Below are 27,814 nucleotides of genomic sequence, written 5' to 3' on the forward strand. Positions count from 1 at the left end.
AGGATAATGATTTCTAATTTAGATGTTTGAGCATGATATAGTAAATCCTATAAGGGCCAACAGCACACTGCTCTTTGAGGTAGATATGGATTCCTGCACTTCGGAAAGCATGAGTGGCTGGTTATAAGGCAGCTGACAGGTAGCTTTAAAGCTCAATCTCGATTTCTCAGCTATGGCTTTAATTTTTTGGAATGAAGGATTATATGCGGCCGAATGATAAGATAGATGCTGAATGTCGGAGTTGGGGGCCCTCCCGGTATCGCTTGACAATCAACACTATACACTATGTACTGAATGTTAGGATGATATGGTATGTGGGAGTAAGAACCCCCATCTTTCCTGATCATGACACGTTTGGCTTCTATAACTTTTTGGTTTTTTGCTTCCAAACCAGTTCATCTTCTGTGACATTTATCAGGTCTCACTCTGCAATTACTCCTTGGAGGAATTTAAAGTTGCATGTGGGGTAACCTGCACGGGTATTTCATCAAAAGGTAATAGCTTTAGCAGAGTCTCAGAATGTTAATGACTCGCAATTTCGATTAAGAGATCACCAGATGAGTCATCTCACCATTTTGGGTGAGCCCGCCACATTTTCTAAGTATTTCTGTATACGAAATGGAGATAGAGCACTCATAGATTTGTCCGATAGAGAATACAAAATAAGGAACGATAGGCATTCCGGTTGTTGTGCATCCATCGCAGTCTTTTTGACTCTACTATATCACGGTCAATTTCGCATGGTGAGCGCCTAGGCTGCTAGTGGAGGTTAATTGTCGTATTCCATGGTTTGATCCTTTTTCCCATGGGCGGTTAATTCCACCCCCATGTTTCTGCCCCGCCACTCGTATTTCCAGTGGTGCCGCCAGGAGGCCAAGCGGTTAAAGGAATTAGATGGTTAGTAGAGTAATTAATATATGTAATAAAAAAGAAAGGCGAATTTCCTTTCTGTGTTTTTTTTGCGACTTTTGAAGTACAGAACTAACTTAAATATGAAAACTGCCAAGAAAAAACTATAAAAGTTAAAGGAAATTTTATCGCTGAACAAGATAATTCGCAGTGAGATCGATGGGCCTCAAATTTGCTTAGCATCAGAGGCCAACATGACTGTTGGGAATGTCCTGCTTTTCATAAGGGAAGTTGGACGCTTCATCATGATAGCGTGTATCTTGCCTTATTCTAATTGCCATGTAGTGGAGTTTTCGCCTTTAATCAGTATCATATACTCGGCATAAACCAGAACTAGTACCCTGTGACTTTTCCTTTTTTCCAACATTAAAAAGAAAAAAATATATATAGGGAGAATTTTAATTCCTCAGAACCATCGCGGGTTCATCAGAACCATGCAGCAACCCAACAGTTCAGTTAACTGTGGTTCGACACCACGTGACTCATAAATGTGATTAATAATTGTATTCATTATCAAAATGATTAGGTGTAAACTCCAATGACGTAGTGGTCGTTCCAGAGTATAAATAGAATAGAACATTAATTCATTTTGCAGGGCGTTAAAGAATCGATTTTCACAAACCTTTGAAAAATGGCTGCTACTTTTACGTAAGGGCATTGTATCAAACGAGGACTATTTCGTAAAGGGTTAGCAAAATTTCAATATATATTCAGGTAAATAAATAATTCAAAAACTAAGACCAATATTTTTTGAACAGCCATGCAAGTCATATTTTTTTCGATAGCAATAAAACAAATCTGAAATGTGATAAATTTGAATATAAACATAGATGAGAGTTATAAATATCATTTAAAGGATGCATTAATACCAGAACTTTTTGGAATATTTCCTTATATCAAGAATTACATTACCAATTGATAATATAATTTTCTACTTCGAAAACAATTCTTTAATAGCCGTATCCATTTCTGACCCACTGCGAACTTTTCTTACTTCGTTTGCTTTTGTTTTTTTATTTTCTGTTTTCACTGTGAGTTCGTTCCCAACAAGGCTTCTTCCTTTTAATTCATCAAGCAAGCCTTTCCATTCTTTACTGTGCAAGGCGTAACGATTGAAATCACCAAAACAGTACAAACCACGTTCCGCATGCGTCAAAGCGATGGAAATATTCCTGGTATCATTTACGAGGTCGAAAATTTCAGGTTTTGTACCGCTTATGACGAAAGAAACGAGAACAATTTTATTTTGTTCCCCATGGAAATCTTGAACAAGGGAAATGCGAATTTCCTTCGTTTTTGAGCCCTTCAGCAGGCTACGAATCAAAGTAACTTGTGCAGCAGTTGTAGTGATAACAGAAATATCTTCTGGCTTGTGACGTTGACGCAGAAGGTAACGGCAAATCCCAGCAATAAACTCAGCTTCGAATTTGTTTTCTGTGTCATTATAATCAATACACACCTCATCGGATATGCTGTGAGTCACAAAATATATGTCAGTACCCATTCCAGAAATGCATTTAGTAAACGCTGTGCTATACTTCCGGGGTTTATTCGAAAATAAAACACATTCAGCAATTGTTTTGCTCATCCTATACTGGGTTTGTAGTTTATGTTTGTGCACACCACTGCGAACAAGTCTTTCAAACAGTGACTCTCCTGTTTTGCAGGATGGATTAGCCTTGCCACCACTCGTATTTCCAAACATAACAAGATGTTTAATACTATCCGGGAGAAAACTAATCAATTCAGCCTCCAGGATGTCTGTGGCATCATCGACAATCATAACTGAAGGTTTCAATCGTAGTATTAATTTTCTGTTTTGTACCGCTGAGGCCGCTGTAAACGCGACTATATGAGCATTTCCCATTAATTTAACAAGATATTCAAGTCTAGTTTCATCAACCTCCTTCAAATATTTTATGTATTTAGGTTCTTTTTGTTCCAACTGCAATTTTACATTTTCCTTAGCTTTTTTAATCCAAGTTGTAAACACGAACCAGCGCTCTTTCAAAGTTAATCGATTATCTTTCCAAATATTAGATGTGGTAACTAGACTTTCTAGTTCTGTCCTTCGTTCGTCGTTTAAGTCGGTTGTAAAATCATAGTCCTCTAAACAGAATAACTGCACTATTTTTTTTGTCAGTTGTGAAACAGCGTCTAGATTAAACTCGTAATAATTAGTCGAAGACTTTTGTGCACCAAGAAGAAACACTCGGGTTTCATCGTACTCACGATAAATATACATTGTCTCGGAAGTTAAACAGAGCCACTTTTTCAGTTCGCTCATTTCAGTTTTTTTTTTATGACCCTCGCATAGCAGTTCAGCGGCGGTGCTTAAGATATCTGAGTAGGAACTCAGTTTCCTAATATGATCATCGTGTTTCTGCAGGTCGCTGGCAGAATTGTTCAGACGCGTCTTACACGCAAGGTATTTATACTCAGTTCCCTCATTAAAACCCACTTTCTGAAGATTCTGTTTACCTTTATTCATAATTTTTTTTCTCTCAACAACCTTCTTATAATGATGCTTTGTGCCAGACGTTCTCTTTTTGGCATCATCTTTTTTCTTTTTTTTTTCTTTTGATTGTAATCGGATTGACTCGAAAAGTGTTTCTGTGCAGACTGGCTGAATCTCTTTTTGGCTAGTGGTGCCTTCTTTCATAATGATCATGTCTTTAATCTTGATAAGACCTTTTAAGATATTATCTAAGCTATTATCACTGTAAGAAATAATTGCAATTAGCCCAAATAATTTTTTCTTAGCGAAATATTTCTTGGCAATTTTTATTGCTTGAAAGGTTTTTCCTGTTCCTGAATCACCTTCTATCAAGATAACTTTATCATTTAAAGATTGAGAAGATCCACCTTCTATCACAAAAACTGGCTCTTGATCCTCAGTTACATTACACATCGACGATTTTTTGGAACAAGAAGAGAAACTTACACCACTTGTACTAGCTTCATAATTACTGTTTAATTTTCTACGTTTTCTGGCATATCCTTCCTCATCACCACTATTTAATCTTCGGGGTGTGCTATCAGATTGCTCCTCCAGTCGAATATCAATGTAAGTTAAGAGACTATTCGCTGGTTTTCTAACCTCATTTAATGCCGAAAGTACATGACCGTACGGTGAGAAATGAACATCTGATTCTATCACCGTGTAACTTAAGTCAGCTAAATTTATTGGGTGACTTTCATAGAATCCAGTCATGACTCTCAGTTCACAACTGGAAGTAACGCCTTTCACTGGAGACCGCTCAACGATCCGACAGAAAATGGTATTATTGTAATCACAATTGCACAGACAAATCAAATCATCTGGTTTTAGTCGTGCTGTATTTTCCCATTTAATTTTGTCTGATAAAGTGATCTCCAATTTGTATCCCATTCCAGCAACTGTGTAAGCTTTACCTGCTACGAATGCACCTTGATAAATTTGGGCTTTGTTAATATTTCTCAATTGGCGATATTTCTGCTTTTGGAACTTACATTCTTTTATTGCTTCACGGAAGGGACTAATCAACTTTTCTCTTACAGCCCAAACGTGATAATTAGAGTAGGCGTTCGCAGTTTCATAGCTGCTTAACTGTTGGAGCAGGGGTGGATTCTGGCTGAAAATGTCTTCCTCCAATGGCAAAAGAGGAAGATTTCCAAATTCATTCTGTCCAATTACGTGATCAGAATTCAAAAAGTTAGTGAACTCGTTTTGTTCCTGTATTAATTCATGAATGTCCCCCAAAATTTTTTCGACAGCGGGATCTAAGTTATACGATTTTTTCAGATCTTGCACATCTACACACTCAAATTTCACAACTGGTGAAAGAATGAAACATATTTCAAGGAATCTCTTAAGATCACGACCATATGATACTTTTATATGAGAAGAAAGGTTAGATGACGCCAAGTTTTGTATTCCTCTGAAATGAACTTTATTTGCGTCAATAATCATCATAAGGTATTTAACTTTACTGGAATTTGTTTCTTCCAACCAATTCAACAATAACTGTAGCCATTTTTTATCAGAAGCTGAAAAATAATCTTTCCGCAAAAATTCTATCAATTCCGCTTCATGTTGTTCAACTACCTCCTGCAAACTTTCATTGGGTGTTTTATTTAAAAGTTCTCTTAGGTTTAATTCCATTTATAAAGATTGGTTTTTAAAATTTCTTTTACATTTATTATTAAATGATTACCATTAATCATTGGATTAAGATAATAATAATGTTTAATTATATTTCAAAAGAATGAAATGACAATTTCTGAAATATATCTTTTCGAAAATTGTGAAATTTCTTTACTGTAGATGGTCATCTATTTCAGAGGTTTGCCTTCATACCAATGCTTCCGGTTTGAATGGTGGTTTTTCTTCCTTTTCTTGGAGGAAAATTTTCATTTCCAGATACCTAATTTAACACAGAAAGGTCAGAATATTTTAAAAATATATTTCTGGTGATATTTAATTTTAATATATTATACATACTTATACATTATTCATAATTATGCATTTATACATATTATTATTATTATTATATTTCTCCCTGATGCGGGTTTCACCCTATTATGGGTACTGCTACTAAGTGCACAGGGTGATTGTTATGTCTAGTGTTACTCTTACTCGAGGAACTCTCTGACTATCCTACAGGTGTTCAGGATTGCAACTTTCTGGAGTTCATTGTTCGTGTTCTCTGGGAGACTTATTGCTACTAGGCTGTTATGTAGGGTCTTTTGCACAATACCCGTGGATGACACGATAATCGGGATGGTCATTACTTGTTGCATATGCTACATCTGTTTGAACTCCTATCTTAGGTCCGTGAACGTCCTGACCTTTTCCTTGTGAATTTTCTGAAGGTTGCCAGTGTTGGGTACCGCTATGTCAATCAGATAGATAGCCTTTTCCTTCTTATCGACAAGGGTTATTTCCGGTCTGTTCTGCAGCATTGTCTTTTCCGTTATTATGACGCGGTCCCAGTACAGCTTGTAATACCGTACACTTTCTTTGATCAACTGGTATTTCCTCGCTAGCTTCTGATGTATTATCCTGGCTACCTGGTCGTCTCTATGAGTGTACTCAGTTTGGGTGATTACCATGCATCCTGCAGTGATGTGTTGGATCGTTTCTAAGGCCAGGTAACATCGGCGATATATATATATCATCTGACATTCCAGGCTCCTTGGTGATGTATTTTCTATAGTTACCTGTGTTGATTACCTGATCTTGGATGGGCAAGCATGCCTCCTGTAGTCTCGGGGAAGAGCATCCCGCTCGTGGGCTATGCATTGGAGACTATTTTATCTATGTGGTCTTGATGGAGGCCATTATAGTGTCTTCTTTGCCCATCTTTCTAGGTTCGTTGTTTCCGTCTGGAAGGAAGGTCTCTTCTCGTTTAGGTTGAGTGGGGTATGCGGCTTATCTATCTTCCTTATGGCCTGGTAGAGTGCTGCTTTGTTTTTCTGGAAGTAATCCTTTAGATTAGCCATCGCTGTTTTCTGTTGCTCGATGAGCTCTATCAGGCCCCTTTCTCCTTTTTTCCGAGCTATTGTCAATCTCTCCACAGCTGATTTTGGGTGGTGGTAGCGGATCTTGGTCATCATTGTCCTTGTCTTTCTCAAGATATCCTCCACCTCGGTGTTAGTCCAATCCATGATCCCGGAGGAATATGTTAGTACTGGGACTGCATAGGTCTCTATGGTTTTAATTGTGTTCCCTCCGTTCAGCTTTGTTTGAGCAGGGTTCTCAGTCTCTGACTGTATTTTTCCGTCAGGCAGGCATTGAGCTCTAACTGCTGAGCCTACATTATCCCCGGGTATTTGTAAGTCTCTTCCGCTGTCATGGCTTCATCTTTTCACCAATCTGCAGCTGATAGTTTCGATCGATTAATTTCCCCTGATGCAATCTGTGGGTCTTGCATCTGTCTAGACCAAATTCCATCCTTATATCATTGCTGAATTCTTCGATTATCCAGAGTAGTTAATGGTTGCTTCTCGGTTGTCGCGTAAAGCTTGATGTCATCCATGCACATCAGGCGGGAGAGGGTGTACAGGTTTTTCCTTCTTTGAGGGTATCCATACTTGCTGTTGTTGAGCATGTTGGACAAAGGGTTGAGCGCTAGTTATTATTATTAAATCTGTTTATTAACTGTAAGGCTTTCCCCGAATACAACCTTCTGTTTAGGAGGGCTATACATGTACACAGTAGCAAATACATACAGATTAACCAACAATTATACATAGTAATATCTACAAATGTACGTACATTGTTACGTTTACAAATACAGTATACGAATATTTGTATTCGTATATTTGTAATTAAAACGAATAACTTTCAAAATCGCTTTTAAATGCAGCAATGATGTGATGTCATAATTTTTATTATATAATACATTATGACAATCATATTATATAAATATGATTAAGTTTTGCGTTATATTTCTTGTCAAACCATAAGTTATTATTAATTTTTTAAAGAAAAACTATTAAGTATCAACCATCGTTTAAATAAATTAATTAATAAGTCGTTGTAGTAAGTTTTAGGAGCATTAGCGACTAAGGTCATATTTCCCCGTATATAATGTCTGTAAATTGCGTGTATCCCATTCAATTTTGCTGTTTGCTGGACGAAAATCCGGAGTTTCCGGGATTCGAAACCATGCTAGCCTCGCCTGAGACCATCTAACTCAGCCGCGTTGTGAAAAAGCTCCATAAAATTCCTCGCGCCATTAATTGGATTTGAACTGAGGTCTTTTCCCCAATGTGGGAGGAGAGCGATTCTACCAACTGGCTACCCACGAGGGCAATTAATTAGTATTGTAAGCTTTAAGTAATTGTAACCATAAAATAATGATGAAATGAAGAGACAGGGAGAAACTTCGGACAGGTATAAGGAACATTTATAGAAATAATATAGTAATTAACAAAAAGATCACATTAGAGAAGTCGATACAAGATTATCAAAAATATGGTCACTTGACATCAGTGCAACGTATGACCACCTACAACTGCTAAACAGATCTCGTTTTTGGATGACATTACTACTTCTGTTTGACTGTACACCTTTTCTCCTTGTGGGTTACTTTGGAGCATTGGATAAAGATGTGGGCAAAGACATGGATAAAGACTTTTTTTTTTACTTTATGCTATTTTCTTTATTTCTTCGTCTTCTGCTGTCCTGTCTCCTTGGAATGACTGTGTGTGTGTGTGTGTGTGGGCTGTTGCCGGCTTGCTGGCACGGAGTTCTTTTGAATGGCTCCAAACTCGCTTTGGACATTCATTGCGTGACTGTTGAGGTTGGCCATGGTACATGCGTAGTTTTCGCCTACCTCCCCGTGGTGTAGACGGACACTGGGGAGGCTTCCCAGGTGATCGCCTGCCTGGTGACAAAACGGCCAGAAACAACCAAACAACACAACAACAACTACACTGCACAAACATAATATTACACACATTTCTGGCCTTTTGCAGTGTACAAAGGCAGAGTTGAAATTTTGTTCAGGTGCCGTCCTACATGAGATACTATACATGTCTACATAGTGTGCATAGTATTAGGGTCAGGCGCCGCCTGTGGTTCCCCACATATGCGCCATATGTACACTGTGAAGAAATACAGAACTACTGTAAATGCCAGAAAAGTGTTCTATGTCGAATAATACGTAGTATTGTGTTGGGTTCTGTTGGGTGTCCTGTCATTTGTTCGCAGGGTCCCTGATGGGACCCCACGTTGCCCGCACACACCGCTAGGAGGTAGACAGGCTGCCCATTATTCTATGGCTGGTCTCTGCCAGGGTCGCCTCGGCTTCTTGACAGAGATCAATGTAAAAAAAAAAAAAATAGTTAGGGTGTGTGGGCTTTAGAGTCAAGAACAGGTAGAAGTATGGGGGGATAAAGAAGAAGAGATCCCCCAGATACAGTGGAATGCATCCATCAGGCGAAAATAGGGGATGGGAGTGAGAGAAAAGTTGCCGTGCAAGGGAGCATAAGCGGATCGCCATTTCTACATCTTCAGTTTCAAGATATTCCTCAACTACTTGAACTCTTATGTGTAGTGGCATTATCACGCATGAAAAGATAATCTAGGACATCTGCACCCCTAAAATGTCGCACGGTAGGGGTTTCAGGATCTGTTCTTGGTACCACTGCGTATTTACGGTCTCCTATCAAAAACATTAAGTGGGTTTCGGCAGTTGATCATTACTCCGCCCCACACTACCTCCACCGTAAGAGTCCCTTTCTCTTATGTTAGAGGGATGGTACCGCATTCCTCGTTGTCTCCAGATAAAATAACGTCTATAATCTGTTTGCATGCTAAAACTAGACTCATCATAGAATAAAACGTACCTAATTTTATCCCGCTTTATCACCAGCTGCACGAGTTAGATTACGTTTTCTAAGGGTTCTGTTAATTGTGTCGAGCAGTGTACAATATGTATGCATATACATCCCTATTAAAAGCTATAATCTGGTGCCTCTTAGGAGAAATAAAGATATACACTGCCCTACCATTAATATCCGGACACCCCTCCATGGATAGGGAAACAGGTCCTATGCATGCAACACGTCACAGAACCTGCTATAAATATATGTGCACGCTGGGCTTTGAACAGACAATTGCAAAAGTGGGCATGAAAGATGACACGTTCAACAGAACTAATCACCTCAACAAATGCTAGACGCCGATTAACATGGTGTAAGGAGCGCGAATCCTAGACTGTTGAGCAGTGGAAAACAGCCCTATGGACAGACGAGCCGAGGCTCGCAATCTACCAGTCTGATGGCCGTTCCGGGTGTGGCGAATGCCAGGGGAACAGTTCCTTCCTGATTGTATCCTCCCAACAATGAAGTTTGGTGGAGGCAGTGTCATGGTATGGGGCTCCTTTCGTGGTTTGGCTTGAGCCAATTAGTCGTTATCATAAAAACCATGAATGCTGTGCAATACCAGGACAGCCTTGACAATTATGCACTTCCAACATTATGGCAATACTTCGGGGAAGACCCATACCTGTATCAGCAAGACAACGGGCCGTGCCATACTGCTCGGGTCGTAACAAAGTGGTTTGAGGACATGGGTATGGAAAAGTTGGATTGACCAGCCCCGAGTTCTGCTCCGAACCCTATCGAGCATCTTTGGGATGTATTGAATTGTCGGCTACGCGCACGTCGAGATCGCCAACGAACAAGATCGAACTGGTGGCTGCATTAAAGGCCGAGTAGAGGAACATATCACATGACATTTGTAAACAGCTGGTTGAGAGCAGGCCGCGAAGACTGAAGGCCGTCATAAAAGCAAAAGGTTTCAGTACAAAATATTAAATGACACAATAAAAGCTCTTTTTTTCGTCTAAAGGCAGGTGTCCGGATATTAATGGTAGGGAAGTGTATATTTATATGTAAAGATATATAAAATAAAGTAATTTAGAAAAGTTCCTTAAAAGATGAGAGCAATTACACAAAGAATTCTTAGGTGGATCACGGGAAGTGGCAGACAAGATTTTCTGTTGGGATTTCTCTTCAAAAGGTCATTTCCACCAACCACTCCTGTGAATGAAACCGTGCACTGATTTGATTGTGAAACCATGCACAGTTTCACAATCAAATCAAAGTTTAATCCATCACATTAACATCACCAAGCAATTACCATTACATTAACAAGGCAATGGTCAGGTCTCACCTTGAGTACTGTATACAGGTATGGAGGCCTCATTTTAAGAAGGATGTAGAGCTGTTGGAATGAGTACAGAGAAGGGCACCAAGATTAGTGAATGGAAAAAAGGGTTGCTCTTACGAAGAAAGACTTAAGTTTTGCAAATTACAGTGTCTGGAGACTAGGCACCTGCGAGGTGATCTGATTGAGGTGTATAAAGCCTTGAATGGTTTGAGCATCCTCAATACTGATGGAATTCTTCCTCTTGCTCAGAATAATCACCTGAGAGGGTATAAATTCAAATTGAGGAAAGACAGATGTAGAATAGATGTGCAAAAGTTTGCCTTTAGCCAACCAACTTTAGGTAGTTGGTTAGTGGAAAAGACTTCCATCCCTTTCTTGTGGAAGTTAAGAAGAAGAAGAAGAACTCTTTATTGCATACAAAACGCACATGCCGTACACAATACCCTTCACGGCTAAAAGCCAGGGGTTGATAGCCTAAATAAATTTAAGGCTGAGTTGGACAGGTATTTGGAACGAACAGAGGGGTGAAATGGGAGAGTGTTTTTTTTTTTTTTTTTTTTTGACTGATGCAGCATAAGCTTGCTTTCTGCATTATTATGCCCGTACTAATGCTAAAATACAATGGGATAATCATCTCATTATCCCTGCTGGCAAAAGTTTAGTTTATAATTGAAAAAACACATTGAGTTCTAGCAATCCATCTACACTGCTCAGAGAATTTAACATCTGATTGCACAATTACTACAGGTATTTTACATTCTCTATCTTGTGAGTGTGGTACCACACAGTTGGTATGTTATTCTGGAGTTACTGCTACTAATATGCTGTGCTTTGCATTTGTCAATGTTAGACTTCAATTGTCACTTCTCAGCCCATCTTTTTAATTTTTCTAGATCTTTTTGATTGCTGGAACAAACTTCCATCTGTTGTTTAAGTTGACAGCTTAAACAGATGCAAGGCAGAACTAGACAAACATTTGGAGAGAGCAGATGGTTGAAATGAGGTTTTTTTTTTTTTTTTTTTGCTGATGCTATGTAAGCTTGCTTTCTTGCATCATGTGCCTTTGCTAATGCTAATTACAAACAATTAAGAATATTTGTACTCAATTGAACTTCAACAAACAAATTAAAATCATCTAATGAGATATTAACTGGCAAGTCATTCAATACATACAACTCCACGAAAAATATCTGCTGCGCTGCGCTGCGCTGCGCAGTAGCAAAATTAAAGAAGAATGGAACTCCTTTACATTCGTAGCGCACGCTCGATTTTGAATACTTTCTCATTCTTCAAGGTATAGTCACTGAATAGTTCAGTGTTTCTCAATCCGTGTTCCGATAGAACTCATTACTTGAGGTTCCGTGCTGAAGAATAAATTGTTAATGATTTATTTACAAGCATTGTCTGTATAAATATGAGTGAGATCTGATTTAGTGAATTTAGAGGATCGTTTTGATGCTAATGTTATATTCGTAGATTTTAATTTTAAGGGAACATGTCTGAAGGAAGGTTTTTCTGTTCCAAAGATTGGTATTCTTATTAGTATAGGATTTTTCTGGCGCATCAGCAGCAAATCTACCCCAGGGGCTCACATCTGGTGAGTATGGGCTTGGCACACTCAGAGTCCTGAGCTGGATATCATCATTCTTCTCTTTCTTGGTGATTCCTTTCTTCTTCTGATTCTTTCTCTCTCACAGGGTAACTCGGGAATTTTTTTTTTTTTTTTTTTGGCTGGTGCAGCATAAGCCTCAGGCTTCCTTGCACCATATGGCTAATAATAATAACAATAATAATGGCTATTAAGCGCCAAGACAAGGCAAATATAGATTCCAGTAACTTTAAAGAAGGTTACCTGGTCAAAAGAGTAAGTATACTTATAAAAGGCGATATATATTATAAAAATAAATGGCTTATTTTTATATGCGTATATAAATTAGGAAGTTGTAAAAAAGTAAAAACCTCAGACACCGTGTCATTGTCGAATAAAATCTGACTGAATATACAAGGCTCAGTCAGATGGTTAAAAGCGGTAAATCGCGTATCATTAAAATCTAGACACTCAATTGAAATATGTCTTAGGGATAAAACTGTGTCACAGAACTCACACATAGGAGGATCATTAGCTCCCTCACTATTCCAAAGAACAAATGTATAAGGTATAAACGAAGAAGAGAAAATGTCATCCTGTGAATTTTAGGTTGGAGAGCGGATGGAAGCTGAATGGTTTCGGTATGTGTTCGGACTGGTTTGGAAGAGAGTTAGGGAATTAAAGATGCCAGTTCAAGAGAACTGTGCCCACGCAGGAATATGTAGAAAAGGCATCAAAAGCCGAACGTCCATGACACAAAGAATGGAGAGCACCGTGAGAAAAGGGTTATTAATTCATTCACTTGACTGCGTTATTTTGAACAGATTCTGGGAGCTTAAGACAGTTTGGTGGAGAAGTTAGAAGACAGAGAGCTGTCTACCATCACAGAGAGAGAGAGAACTGGATACCCAATTTCAAGAAATAGTGGATAATCCATATGAGAACTTGTTTAGGAAACCTTTGTGTCAAACAAGAATCAAAAGCCCAAGAAATGTCAGAAATAACTGCTTACGTTTCACCAAATGTTTCCATAAAACTTGTCCCAAGATGAGTAACATAGCCAATACATCACCAATGGATCGATGCTGATGGAATTCATATCGGCAACCATTAATTAGATGGAATGTTTCGAGGAGGTTTAAGAATTTGGCGGTTGATGGATTCCCCACTACTTTGTAAGGTAATAGGGAAATCCAAAGGCGATACAAAACAGGTACTAGCTCAGTAGTACAGGTTTCGAGAACAAGTATAGATATGCCATCAAGACATGGAGTTTCCTTCCCATCAATGTTGCTCCAATTATTCTCATTTCCCTCTAATTACTAGCACGGTATGGCAGGAAGCGGTTTGCTGTGAACATCTATACAAAAGCTAGAAGAAAAGCAAAATGATAGTAAGCCGGCTTTATCTTCAGGTGAGGATGCAATAGAACCATCAAATTGTAAGAAAAGTGAGCATAGATGGACAGAAGCTGCGGCCAATAGTTGTGGCAAGAGACCAAAATGCTCGACTACCATTTGGACAAGAAGCAAGTTTTCTGCTCTACTCTTAGCCTTTTGAAAATCTACTTTGGACTGATAACTGTTTGATGATTATTGCGAGCTTTGGTGTAGGCAGAAAACCTTTCTCGACCTGGAGATTTGGATGCAAGACAATTGCGATAAGCAACATTCTTATCTTGAACAGCCTTGGCACATTTACTGGAAATCGAAGGTTTAGAAAAAGGGCAAGATTTTTAAGGGGGGGGGGTGTAATATAAAGAATTTCATCGCTACAAGAATAATTTCATTGACAAGATTTGAGCAGACGTTGGAATTAAAAAATCTAAAACCGCAATCAACCAAGGAAAGCAAGAATAGAAATCTTGCAGATATCTCATTTCGTATTCTTTTAATACCAGATAACACGAATCCGAGAATGGCCATGAGAGTGAGGCGCCATTGGAGAAGAGACCATCATCGAGTTGCGATCTAAGGCGTCTAGAAGACCACTCACCTCGACTGTGTATTTTGAAGGATTGTTTGAGAGAAAAAGATCAAGAGCGTTGGGTGTGTGGTTAGAACCTAAATCCATTAGCAACCAGGAGTTAAGGCGATCAATGGCTTGTTGCAGCTGTCTTTCAATGACCCTCAATTTGCATGACTGAGAAAATATGCTAAAACCATCAATACAGATGGCGCTATTTACAGTTAGAGGAAGTTTTTTTGTGATGGCATCCTTGAGGGCGAAAAGCGTAACACTTAAAACTGACCCTTAGAATACTCCCTCCTCTTGGAAAAAGGGACGAGAGTGTGTGTGGCTCCTACACGAACTTCGTAATAATAAATAAATTTTCTGTTTATACTCCGGGACAACCAAACGGTCAGAGGAGTTCATAAGATAGATAGAATACAAGAAACAGCACCGTATTCAGTAGTCAGGGGCTTGAACCCCGGTCACTCAAGGCACGTGTACTTATGCACCCGCGCGCCTGACCACTAGGCTACGGCGGCCTGGCGAATTTCGATTGGCTAAAACGTTTTTAATAAAAAATAGGGAAGTTTCCTCTAAGACCGAGGCTATATATGTCCTTTAAAATGCAAAATCTCCAAGCTGTATCATACGCTTTTTCCATATCAAAGAACACGGACACCAGATGTTCTCGTTTTAAGAATTCCGGACGAATGTTTCCGCTCTAATTAAATAGTTAAGAATAGATTTGTTTTTCCGGAAGCCTCACTGCTAGAGAGAAGGTCATTTGATTATAAATACCACACAAGTCGAGCATTGATCATTCTCTCCAGGATTTTGTACAAACAGCTAGTTAGAGCAAAGGGTCGATTGTTGGTAGAAAAGCAAGAAAAGTTGCCTTGCACCGTATTTTTGACACTTGAAGCATCTTAAAGGGATTTGGTACGTATGACCTTTACTGGCCAGTGCAGATACCCAGCCAGGGGCGCATTCAGAGGAGTTGGCATTCAGGGGCGCATTAGGAGAAGTTGGCGAGCTGAAAGTAAGGATGGGATTTCTAGTGAGCATTACAGTCCTGTCCCAACGCACGAATATTCTCTTTACAGTTGTCACTCCATGTAGCTTAAGTTCAAAACAGATTTCTTCCTCTGAAGTTTCCATAACATCCCACTCGGAGATCAAACAATGAGATAAATTTAGTGTCTTATGGGTAACTCAAAGAAGCTGTTCTGGATACTTTTCATTTTTGGTTTCTATTACAATATCACTAGATCGAAGCCGTTTCATTGATTTTGGCGATTCTGCTAACCGTTCCAGACCCTTCTGAATAAAGACGTCTTCCCAATGGGTTTTTCAGCAGTGAGAAGAATTACTAGGAAGTGTGGTGTTTGTCCTAATGTTTCTTCCGTTTTAGGCCGTTTTGTTGCATTGATGCTGTTATTGTCAAGTATAATAGTATCTGGCAGCGACCGTGTTGGGTTCCCCAGAAGAAAAATTTTGATTATCAGGATTCATGAGATTTTTTTTTTGCGGTTCAGTGCCCGAACTACCCCATCCACCACAGACATGTAAACGTGTGTAATATCTTATGTGGAACGGCACCAGAACGTCAGTTAAACTCCGCCTTGGTACAGTGTGATGCATGCAGAACTCTATAAAAAGCCAGAAATGTGTGTAGTGTTAAAAGCCTGCCCATTGTTCGTCTACAATCACCCACCACAGAGCCCAAATGGGACGCGCACTACCCGCCAAGCAGTAAATGCGCTCGGAGTGGAACGCTAGAACTACGCACACCACCGACAGGCTGAATCCTCTCTCCCGACCATGAGGGTAGTAGCATAGGATTCACGCGGTTGACCCTTGCAGGCGAACCCACTAACCAACTGATCTTAGGTGAGCCATCCCAGGACCTCCCGTCTTGTCGAAGCAGGAGCCAAAGTTGTATGCGTTGAATCTGGGGTCCTCAACCACCAAATCCCCTTTCCGAGTTTCTACGGGTCGCAGCGCCCGACGAACACGCCGGATCCTATGGTAGTAGCTGGAACCTGGGCTGTGAGCGTTGAATCCTGGTGATGACTGGGAGGTCCCCGCACCACATACAGGTGCCCACATCGAGGGGATACCTGTGGATAAAGGAGTTTGTTCGCTTAGGTAAGCCTAATGTGAAATATTATATTATTATATTTATTCGTATTGAAATTATGAATTCGATCAATCACTCCCTGTAATGAATCTTAATAATAATAAATCAAATCATAAAATGTTTACCGTATCAAATTACTGTTGCTATGGGTAGTAGAACAAGAAATGATAACTTAAAATAAAAGTCATTTAAGTAAAAGTTTTATTTAATTACTAGCAGTAAGTACGCATATGTGAATGTATTCCACACGCTCACTTGTATGAATATTTTTACACGTAGCTTTTATTGAAAAGCTCTCAAATGCAAATAGCAGAATTCGTAATTGATTAAAGTTAAAAATATTCTACAAAAAATGGACATTTAAAAACCTACTAATAGTGCTAACTGAAGTAATACTTACATTTTGTGCTTAAGCCTTTTTTTTTTTTTTTTTTTTCATCATTTGACGCGTTGTCGAATGCGTGCCATAAATCATCAATTATTAAATGTGTCACGTTTCATTTCTTTTGTTCGAAATTAAATGCGCAAGATGTTTTATTTCCCGAAATCTCGCTTCCTTTAGCAAAGAATTCATGGTTACGATACCCGTCATATCCGAGTACTGATAATCCACTGAAAATCGGAAACAGAGAATATTTGGTAGCAAACGGAAATGCCTTAATAGCAACAAACTTTTCACTACACTCATAAAAGTACAGAACTGGTCAATTCACCAAACCACAAACAACTAATGCAATAATATCCTGGGAAAAGCTCAGTGGAACAAAACATGAAAGAGCTTACGTCACTGGACTCTCTCCTTGTGCTGAGATATGTTATGAGCATGCGCATTAAGCTGTCTGAGAGACATGTCAGAGATATCGCTAAAATACACTAAATCGATAAAGAACGAAATCGCGAACGCACTGTTGTAAACTCGCTTCCCGAATACTAATTATCCCCAAATAAACCCTCGTTAATTGGGGCCAAAAATAAAAATAACGTGATGAACAGATCGTTTTATTCTTCTTTTATATCAACATCACGAGAGAAGATATTGTACTGATGCATGTAGGCGTTTGTTAGAGTTTGTTACTGTTCTTTTTTTTTTTTATATTTAATAAAAATACTAAGCTTATTTATCTGACACATCAGGTAGAAGAGACAAAATTATCTGTACAAAATCTGCTTCATGACGTATGCTTTAACGCGACGGCTACAAAAGAACTATTTATAAAACAAGATCCAAAAAAATGCGCAACACCGAACTACCCTCATAGATGCCCTCATGGGTAACATAGTTGGTATAATCAACCGTCCTCCCCACACCGGATGGAAAAGATCCGAGTTCAAATCCCGTCAATGATCCGAGGAATTTTTATAGGTCTTTTTCAGAATGTGGTTGAAAATTGTTTTCTCCCAAAAACTCAGGTTTTTCATCCGGCAAATAGCAAATCGACCACAGAATACAGGCAATTACGGCCATATACATATATGGTGCAATTTATGGGCTTTTCATTCAGTGAAATGCTTGGACCCAGAAACACGAATTTTGTATCCTGCAAAAGAAAGTTTAGAAGACAGTTTATAGATATGCCAGAGTTTAGGATATATATGTGAAAATGTGTCACTCGAGAGAAAAAATTTTCGATCAAAAAATACCTTTGGTTCGTACCAATTCACCCCTGAAAAGTTAATATATTCATTGGTTTCCACCATCCTTATATAATTTATTTTCAGTACTATTACACGGAACACTGGCAATAGGAATAAGGATTTGAACATACTAATTATACTAATAATCATAATATTATACTAATAATATTATACTAATATCATAATAGTAAAAAATTGTGTTTTGTAGGAAGAACAAAGTAACAATTTGTTTTGTTTTGTTTTTTTATTTGGACACACCTTATAGTACAAGGCTATAATGGGAAATGTTAAACTATACAAATTTTAAGAAAATTACATAATTTATGCTAGGATATTAAGCCATATTGTTGGTAAAAATTATATAAAATGAATAATTGGATATTTTTTAGGATACAAAGGAAACTCGATGCAATCAAATACTCTGTCCCCCAACATGTATTAAGACAGCCACCCTTGCGAGACAATGGTTAAATCTAGAAGTCACGTGACAAGTAGATAATAATTCGTTAAAAGAATATCACACTCAATGACAGGCAATGTTGGATTTTAGGTAGTGTAGGTTCTCAGGTGATTTGTTGTATTTACCTATTTTTCCAAACATGGCCAAAACTGAGTGGTGCAGGATATCATTGGTTCGAATATACTGTCTGAAAATCTCGAAAAATCATAGTTGCTTCACGCTCCAATCATTTCGAACATTCTTTGAAAAACTAAAGTATTCTAAAGATTTGAATTGTTCACCTATTTATCATTAATTTATTTTTATTCTTGAGAAATTTGTAGAAAAGTGTGTCAATTTTGTTTTTTCTTCAGATTAGGTTATGTTAGGCGTGTGTTAAGTGCTAATTTAATTAAGCCATGAGACTCCAGTGTATTGTGCCTGTAACTGTGCATATTACTCGGTTGGTTTGTTAGACAAAAAAAAAAAAAAAAAAGGTTGCGAGGATTGCGTGGTTTCTGGCGGAAAACCACGCAACCCTCGCTGAGATGAACTAGCTCAGCCATGTTGTGAAAAAAGCCCATAATGGCTCATCTCCCATGGTGGTGGGCAACGCAGGGTCCCGCTAGGGGCCCTGCGGCGAAGCAGCCAGAGACACAACAACAGAACATAACACTACTTACACCAACCAGACATTACACTTTTCTGGCTTTTACAGAGGTTCTGTACTTCTTTATAAAGTACTATGGCGCAGATGTGAGAAACCACCAATGGCGCCTTCCACAAAACACTATACCACTATTTTCAGACTGCCATGATTCACATTTTTGGTGTAATGCAATTAGCTACTCTAAGAATTAAGAACGTTTATGAAACTTTAATAAACAGGTCCGGTAGAAGTTTACATAAATATCATACCAATCATCATGCCAATGTTCGATCGCTTATGAACAATATTAGTTGTATGTTTTAATCTGCACATTGCTTTAAGCCTAGAAAATGGCAACTTCCACACGCCGTTTTACACTCTGTTTCTCCGCAGTGTACTACGATTCCTGTTTTAAGGAGCTGATCTAGGTCACGTCCACTTGCAACTTTCAGTTCGACTTTTGGACATTTCCCACATGTTAGAGTTAATTCTGATCCAATTAAACGTTTCTGTAATAAGTTGAGAAAGAGTTTGTCCCAAACAGTATTGTGAGCAGCAAAACGAGCTATGTTACCAAAACAATAAAGGCTTCTTTTGGCACGTGTCAGGGGAATAAATACATTCCTTGCATCGTTTACAAAGTCGAATATATCGAACCCACTACTTTTAGCAAAAGAAACAAGAATAATTTCATTCTCCTCTCCGCGAAAGTCCCAAAATGTGGCAACACGTATTTCTCTGGTTTTCTTTCCTTTGAGAAGAGTCTTGATGTCATTCACCTGACTAGCACTCGAGGTAAGTACAGTGATTTGACATGGTGAGTAGTCGTTATGTATGAGGTAACGACAAAGGCTGGCAACGAATTCCGCTTCGAAGGTGTTCGTCTGCTCTTCGTCTCTGCTGTTTCCATCGCTAGGGAAATTGTGCGATAGAAAAAAAGACGTATGCTTCATGCCACGAGTTCGCAGGTACTTCTTTTTCTTGAAACACCTCTCCTCGTCAAGCACAAATGTTGCGACGCATTCTCGCATTCTGTATTGCGTTTGCAATACAACTCTTGAAACACCGTTTTTCTCCAACCTTTCAAACAAAGACGGACTTATTCTGCAACGCGAATTATTCCTAACCTCACTGATATCTCCAAAAAGAATCAAACGCTGTGTGCTGGATGGTATGCAGGTTACGAGTTCCACTTCTGATATATCGGTGGCTTCATCCACAAGCACATATGCTGGTCTCAACCTTTCAATTAAGTTTCTATATTTGATCGCTGATGCCACAGTGAATGCCACAACATCAGCATCTTCCATTAACTTATACTCTTTGTCGTGGTTCAACTCTCTTTCTTTTGACCCAGTTGCGTATATTTTCTCCTCCTTGTTTATATTTTCCATTACTTTACGCTTACTGAAGTGCGCCAATTTGTTAAAAAAGACCCATCTATCGGATAAATCCAACTTGAAGAGCTCCCACTGATCTACATTGAATAACGAAATTTCTTCACTAGGAAAGGAATCGTTTAAATGTTTAAAAAATAAACTGGATATTTTTTTCGCTAATTTTGAAGTTGTTTCTTCGTCAAATATGGCTTCGAAACCAAATTTCACTGATTTCTGCTTTGCATCCCGAATAATTCCTCTGGTTACTTTGAGCTCTTCATATAAACCAATTGTGCTTGAAGTCAGACGCAACCAATTCATAATGGATTCTTCCTTGAAAGCGTAATTTCTCCTGGACAATAGTTTCGCAACGATCTTTATGATTTCCAAAGGATCATCACCATTCAATATCTTAAAATTTTCTGTTAATGATCTCAACTTTTTTATATTAGGTTCTAAATTACGCACAAAGAAAGGTTCAATATATCCAGAAGATGCCTTTTTACCTTTTGGTTTCTTTTTACAAGTCACTGCTTTGAAAACTTTTTTAGTACATGAACCAATACTTTTTATGATATTATCTACATTGTTATCACTATAAGAAAGAACCAAAATATGTTTTCTTACCGATTTAATAAGGTTTAAAATTCTTTTTAAAATCTTCAATAAGACGAACGTTTTCCCAGTACCTGGAGCACCCTCGATCAAAGTCACCTTACCAGCAAATGCCAGGTCAAATGCAGTCGACTGAGTTTCGTCTAATTCAGTTGCTTGTGAAGATGTGTTCGGTATTTCAAAGCACATGTTCATGAAGCCTCCCATGAAATTAGACATTCTTTCATCTTGTTCTAATTTGATGCCTTGGTGCATGGGAAAGTTTTGTCTCTTAAGTGGAACTAGGATATCCCACATGGGAAAATTATCTATTGACATCTGTTGAAGTACAGACAAAACGTGAGAATAATGTTCAAAACTAACACCACATTCTAGAACTGTGTAAGATTTACTTGTTAAGAGCTTTTCATTATTTGATTTAGTCAAAACCCTCAGTTCACAACTGTTGCAGTTTTCTGTCGTAGTACGATCAACAATCCAACCAAACACAATTTTTTTAAAATCATTGGTCCAAAGACAAATTAGATCGTTCGGTTTTAATCGTTTTGTCCGTCTCCAATCTATTCTGTGAGGCATTCTTATATCTATTAGATAACATGATTCTATCTTTGTGTAATCTCTCTGATGGACGACAACATTCTCATAAACACATACATCACAAAGACTGATGAGAGGTCTGCACTTTAATTTTTGATATTTGTATTCTTTTAAACTTTTCCGGAACGGATCAATTATACGTTCTCTTAAAAGGTGAAAGTGATAGTTTAGATAGTGCTCTATACTCTCGTGTTCTTTACTGTTTGCAGGTGCAATGCAAAAAGGCGGACCTGCACTAAGTATATCTGATATTTCAGGAAGCACTTGAAGATTTCGAAATGATGGCCTCCCGTCTCCCACGTTGCCATTCGGAATGGATGGTTCCTGATGAAACGCATATTTATTCATTTCTGTAAAGTTATTTAAATGTTTCTGAAATTGACTAATATGTTTGTAATACGAATTTTCCTTAGAAAAATCCTTCATAATTTTTTCCTTCAGACATGAAATTAAATTTACAGTACGGATTTCAAAACTTGGAGAATAAGAAACACACTTTTCCAAAACTTGGATAATTTGATCTGCAAAATTTAACGCTTCATCGATTGAACCAATTACTGAAATAGTTCCTGGTAAAGTTTTTTCGAAGAAAGTTCTATTTGCCTGAAAAATTCTTAAGAGGTACTTAATTTCTTCGTTATCTGTTGATTCTAATAATTTGTGAAGTAACGACAACAGAAGTTTCCCTTCTTCAAATGAGAGAAGTGATTTCTGTAGTGTTCGTACTAGTTTCAGGTCTGCTTTATTATTCAATGAGGAAAAAAATTCCGAGTTATCACTAATTAAAAGTTCATTCATTTCTGAAGAGCTTAATCCCATCATTGAAGCCACTTCTATCGACAAGGTTGGTTCAGTTCGAAAGCCCTCACCGTGTCGGTTGTTTCTTCCATCAAATCTCCAGATTGGTTTTGTTAATTCTTGGTTCACTTTTTCAGAATAAACGGATTGCTCATTGGACAACATCCTGCAGATTGCCTGTTTAGAAAAACATATTAGTTAGAAATTTTGGAGAATAAAGTCAATATACACTGTCCTCCAACATGTATTTAATATAATTTGAAAAAAAAAAAAATCTAGTTTTTTTTTTTTTTTTTTTTTGATTTGGTAGTTGTTGGCGCATCGGCTTCTGTGGCCATATTGCACCTCCCAAGGTTTTTGCAGTACTTTGATCCAAGCCCGAGGCGGAAATCGAACCCGCGACCTTTGAAAAATCTAGTTAGAAAAAAAAAATTAATATCGCGTGTTACCCTAATAACCTTTAAGGATATCAATAACTAAGGGAAAACTTTCTACAGGTTTTTGACATGTGAACAACAGAACCTTGCTCCACTCTTCCTATAAGGCAATTAGTTCTCTACTCTTGAACTAGGATGTTTTGCTGGGATCTCAGTTATTTAAAATCGTTCCAAAGTTCGAACAAACTGAGCTGAAAATTGCAGTTTCATCCCATAAGTCTAATCGTCAGATCTATGTGATGAAAGCACTGATCGTGATTTGCTACACGGGCGTTGTCAGGAACCGGTCCCTCTTTGAAGAAATTACACAATGTAAAGCAGAAGATCACAAAATAATGATGCATTTGTGGTTTCATAAATGATAAACAGTTGACCAAAATCCAAACTTACATAAAACTTATCCACATCATCAACCTACTACCACCAAACTTCACTGCTGATGTAATACAATTGGGATGCTGCAATGCCCAATTGTTTCTTTTTTGCACCAGGATAGGTAGTGACTTGTATTATCGGGAGTTAATCACGCTTAACCCAGTTCTATGAAATGTCTTTCCAATAAGCTCATTAAAGGGTGGCGTTGTAATTTCCTCTCACCATATGGTTCAACTGTCATGGCTACAGTTCTTTAATGCTACCGTATATCTTCCATTGGAGTACGAAGTTTCCAGCAACTGATTTTAGACGTTACTATTTTTGCTATCTGGTATATGAATGCTCGCAACGTGACAACCTACCATCGCCTTTTGTGAAGGGAACTAGTTATTTTCAAGTACAATTTTGTCCTGTGACTGAGAGTGCATGCCTTCTATGTCTTACTTTTGAGGCCCTCATGGGTAGATAGTATAATCACCATTCTCTCCACACTGGCGGAAAAGACCTGAGTTCGAATCCCGTAATTGACGTGAGGAATTTTTATGGGCCTTTTTTACTACGTGGATAAGTTAGTCTCAATCGAGGGTAGCATGGATTTTTTTTTAATGGAAACTCAGGTTTTTCATCCAGAAAACGGACCACAGAATACATGCAGTTTACAGACATTATATACATCATGAAATATTGGCTAAGTTGTTGATGCGTAAAACCCTACAAAAAAAAAAAAAAAAAATTGTACTCTTGACTGTTACTGCCAACTGACACGTAACCTATAGAATTAATTCAAGAGGTCACATGAGCGGAAGATAGCAGTATGATTACTTCCCAAGACTGAGGTGTCCACAATACGTGCTGGAGGACAGTGTATTTGCAATATATTTATAAAAATTACTGGCAATAAACAATTACTAGTTAAATAAAGAATACATTTAGAATAGCGTGCAGGCATTATATTTAGCAGAATTATTGAAAACATAACTTTTTAATCAAATATGAAAAGTATTTAATTCTTACGAGAATTTTATACCACTACGTAAGCTCGAACTGATAACAAAAAATTATTAATTTTCATATTCTGTTCTTTTCATGGATTTGAGAACATTTCTGAAATGCAGTTTAAATCATGGCCCCTCTCAAAAGACCAATTTGACATGGTAACCTACATAGTTAACAAACATATGTGATTTTATTTTGACTTGGCGTATTATTATCTAATTTTTTTTTCGTATGATGTGAGCAATATACGAAGGAACCAGTTTTTCCTGGTTCCTTCGTGTATCGTGGCTGTGAGATCCAACTGGATAGTGGGCACCATCGTGATATCCAAGCCCGAGGCGGGAATCGAATCCGCGACCTTTGGGTTACCAGGCAGGCATCTTACCCACCCGGCCAGCCTGGTTGGCATTATTATCTAAGCTGCTATTAAACGCTTGTCAATAAATTTTCAAACAGTTTCTGTTTATCCACATTTCTTGGTAGCGTCTATTTATTAAATTGGATATGGCAATTCTGAATATGCCTTAGTTTTTTTCATAAATTAGTGGTTTTCTCAGAGATTAAGGAAAAGTAAATATGTAATACAATATATATAATAATTTAACAATGTTTAACTGTTCAACAAAGTTTGATACTCCGTTCTGTACAACGGAGTATGAAGACCTCCGTGGCCTGCTGTTCACCAAACTACGCTCCATCCTTAGAAATCAGGAGGACATAATGCTGCAGGAAGAAGAAAACTATAAGGCTTTCAAGCTTTTCGCTCAAAATCTCTTCGCGAGGCAAAGAGCACTTCCACCACCCTGAAACAAACTTCAGACTTTGGACCACCGATGGACACAAAGAACACAACTGGCCATTGACGACCAGCTGAGTGACTACAGGACTTGAACACAAGTGGTGGGGACAACCTACAGCAACTGAAAGACAACTGAGTCCTAACTAGATGCGACCAAACACTGGGACCTAGATGTAGCTGGCCTGTCACGTGCAGGTAATGCATCCTGGCCTCTGCCGAGACTAAGTCCACCACCTGGAGAGTCAAAGTGAACGACTTAGATTGCAGCCTTGCTGCCAACTAGCCAAATGGCGACCCAGGTCCGACACCTTTCCGGGCCTGCTTTATCTCCTTTTCCCGGCGGGAAGGAAACCCCTGTCCCCTCCTCTCCCTGCAAAACCCACTTTCCCTCTGGTGTGGCATGGGCATGCCCACTGAACATTTGGGGGCCACCTTCTCTATCGGTCCCTTTCTTCTTTTTCTATCCTCCAGCTTTCCTTCTCCCCAGCCGAAATCTGTCTACCTTCACAGCGCACAGCCCCACATGTCAAAATTGTAACTACACCAAAATTGCTTGCCCGAGCCTTTTTGGCCAAAAATAAAACTCATCCAGCGTACAATCCCTTCTCGCTCTTAAGGCAAATCTCTATAACCAAGCAAAAGCACCAACAGCGATTAAAGCAATGTCGTTTTTTTTTTTTAGGTCCTAGGAAAGTAGGTGGCAGGACCTGCCAGAGTACTGATTCCTTACTGGTAACACCTCTACGTGACCCGTAATGGGCAACGTCAGGTCCCATCAGGGCCAATAAGCCAGATGAACAATTATTATTATTATTATTATTATTATTATTATTATTATTATTATTGTCTAGACATTTGCACAAATCCACCTAATATACTTGATTTTATTATCCTTATACAGGATACCCAGCCACCAGAGAGCAGTCATCACGTAGGATAACTGCTACCTGATGCTCGTCCTTACGAACGTGGAGCTGGGCCTAGGTCTACTGTACTGTCTGTGCTGACCGCACAAAATTCCCGCATCCTCTGGTAGAAGTGCTAGACCAGAGGGCGCTAGCAATCCTACCCCCAAGCCGCCCAAGCCTGGGGGCAAAAAAAAAAAAAAAAAATAATAATAATAATAAAAAATAAAAAAATAAATAAAAAAAAATAATAATAAAAATATAGTGATAAAAAAATAAAAAATAATAATAAAAATATAGTGATAAAAAATAAAAAAATAATAATAAAAAGAAAATTATAATGATAAAAAAATTAAAAAAATACAAAAAAAATACTAAAAAAAATTTATATATTAATAAAATAAACTAATAAATCTCTCCTCCCCGCACAGGTGTTCAGGAATCAAAGCTTCCTACTCCTATGGGCAGAGAGAAAAAAAAATAATAATAAATAAATAAAAAAAAAGACCAGGGTTGTAGGGGAAAAGAAGGAGAGGGGAAAAAAAAAAAAAAAAAAACTCTACCCCTCACCCAAATCTCACCCTGGCAGTTTATCCCGCACTATGTTAATTTCCCCAGGGCCAGCAAACAAAAAAAAAAAAAAAGTAATAATAAACTAAATAAATAAATTTAAAAAAAAAACCAAAAAAACCCCAGGATAATAGGATGGGGGGAGAGAGGGAAAAAAATCTATACAATAAACATCTATTAGTTTACAAATATCCAGGCTGATAACGGTCTTCTTTTTAGAAATACAGAAATAACAAACCTTTGAAAAGCAACAAAATTATATTCTTACAAGTAAGTTATTTTCATTTCCATATCTCAAATCACTAATTACATTCTTTAATTGAGCTCTGTAATTCTCATACAATCATACAATACATGGCACCAAGTTTCGTCAACACCACATACACAGTAAGGGTTTGACTTTAATCCAAAATAATATAATTTACTATTCAAAGAACCATGCCCTGTTATTAAAAAAGAAGTCTCCATACTAGGAAAAAACCACTTGTTCAGTTTAAAACATGAAAAAGAAACATTTGGAATAAAATGTCTGGTGACCGCACCGATGATAATATCTGTCCATCTGGCTTGCCAGGTTTCCATTAACTTCGCATATATTCTTTTCTTTTCAACTTTAGGGTGAATGTTAAAGTCACACACAATGTTTAAGCACGTGAAATTATTACGCTTCCTAATATGGTAACAGAAAGCTCTATATATTATAAAAAGATCTAACGGCATGTGGCCCGCTAATATCTGCAGGGTATTTGTTGACACTGTTCTGCAAGCCCTCTGAATTGCCAACAGTATTGTTCTTTGCACAGAATTTAACTTGGCTTTAAACTTAATCTTATTCACACAAGTTACCAACACTGATGATACATAAGTCACTATTGGCAGAAAAACTGCCGTATAATAAAGATTTAAAACTGATCTATGTAACTCCCACTCTGATCTAGAAATCCGTATTACTGCTGCACTAAAACGCTTAATTTTGTTCATCAAATAATTCAGATGTGGAACTAAAGTTAACCTAGCATCTAATAAAACACCTGGATACTTAGTTTGGGTAACAAATTTAATTTGCTTACAATTTAACAAAATTTTTGGTGGTCGATTGATATCAAGGTGACCTTTAACTAACATCATGACTGTTTTTTCTTCTGAATCTGTTAATTTATTTACAGTAGCCCATGATGTTAGACTCTGAAGAAGCATTGCAGCCTTCTCTTCAGTATCCCTTCTTGAGTTACCAGGCACACAGATAAGCAGATCATCCGCAAATGCTATTTTATGGCAAACTGTTTGTCTCAATTTAAGCCATTGGTTCAGAACCAAATTTCAAAATAGGGGACCCAACACAAATCCCTGTGGGCATCCCCTAGAC

At 38.1% G+C, this 27,814-nt stretch overlaps 2 protein-coding genes across 2 annotated transcripts; both read right to left on the reverse strand.

The window, feature by feature from the left end:
• Positions 1–1,840: 1,840 nt before the first annotated feature.
• LOC150078240 (NFX1-type zinc finger-containing protein 1-like) lies at positions 1,841–5,053 on the reverse strand. The gene has a single exon (XM_090384504.1). It carries the CDS (start codon positions 5,051–5,053, stop codon positions 1,841–1,843), a length of 3,213 nt encoding a protein of 1,070 aa, XP_090240630.1.
• A 14,244-nt stretch (positions 5,054–19,297) lies between these two features.
• LOC150078241 (NFX1-type zinc finger-containing protein 1-like) lies at positions 19,298–22,531 on the reverse strand. The gene has a single exon (XM_090384505.1). It carries the CDS (start codon positions 22,529–22,531, stop codon positions 19,298–19,300), a length of 3,234 nt encoding a protein of 1,077 aa, XP_090240631.1.
• Positions 22,532–27,814: the final 5,283 nt, after the last annotated feature.

The sequence above is a fragment of the Mastigoproctus giganteus genome, chromosome 11, assembly GCF_048544385.1.
Source record: "Mastigoproctus giganteus isolate SK-2022 chromosome 11, ASM4854438v1, whole genome shotgun sequence".
In the NCBI taxonomy this organism is placed as follows: Eukaryota; Metazoa; Arthropoda; class Arachnida; order Uropygi; family Thelyphonidae; genus Mastigoproctus; species Mastigoproctus giganteus.

Coding starts and splice junctions, on each gene's coding strand:
- LOC150078240 (XM_090384504.1), bottom strand. CDS start 5,053: ATGGAATTAAACCTAAGAGAACTTTTAAATAAAACACCCAATGAAAGT.
- LOC150078241 (XM_090384505.1), bottom strand. CDS start 22,531: ATGTTGTCCAATGAGCAATCCGTTTATTCTGAAAAAGTGAACCAAGAA.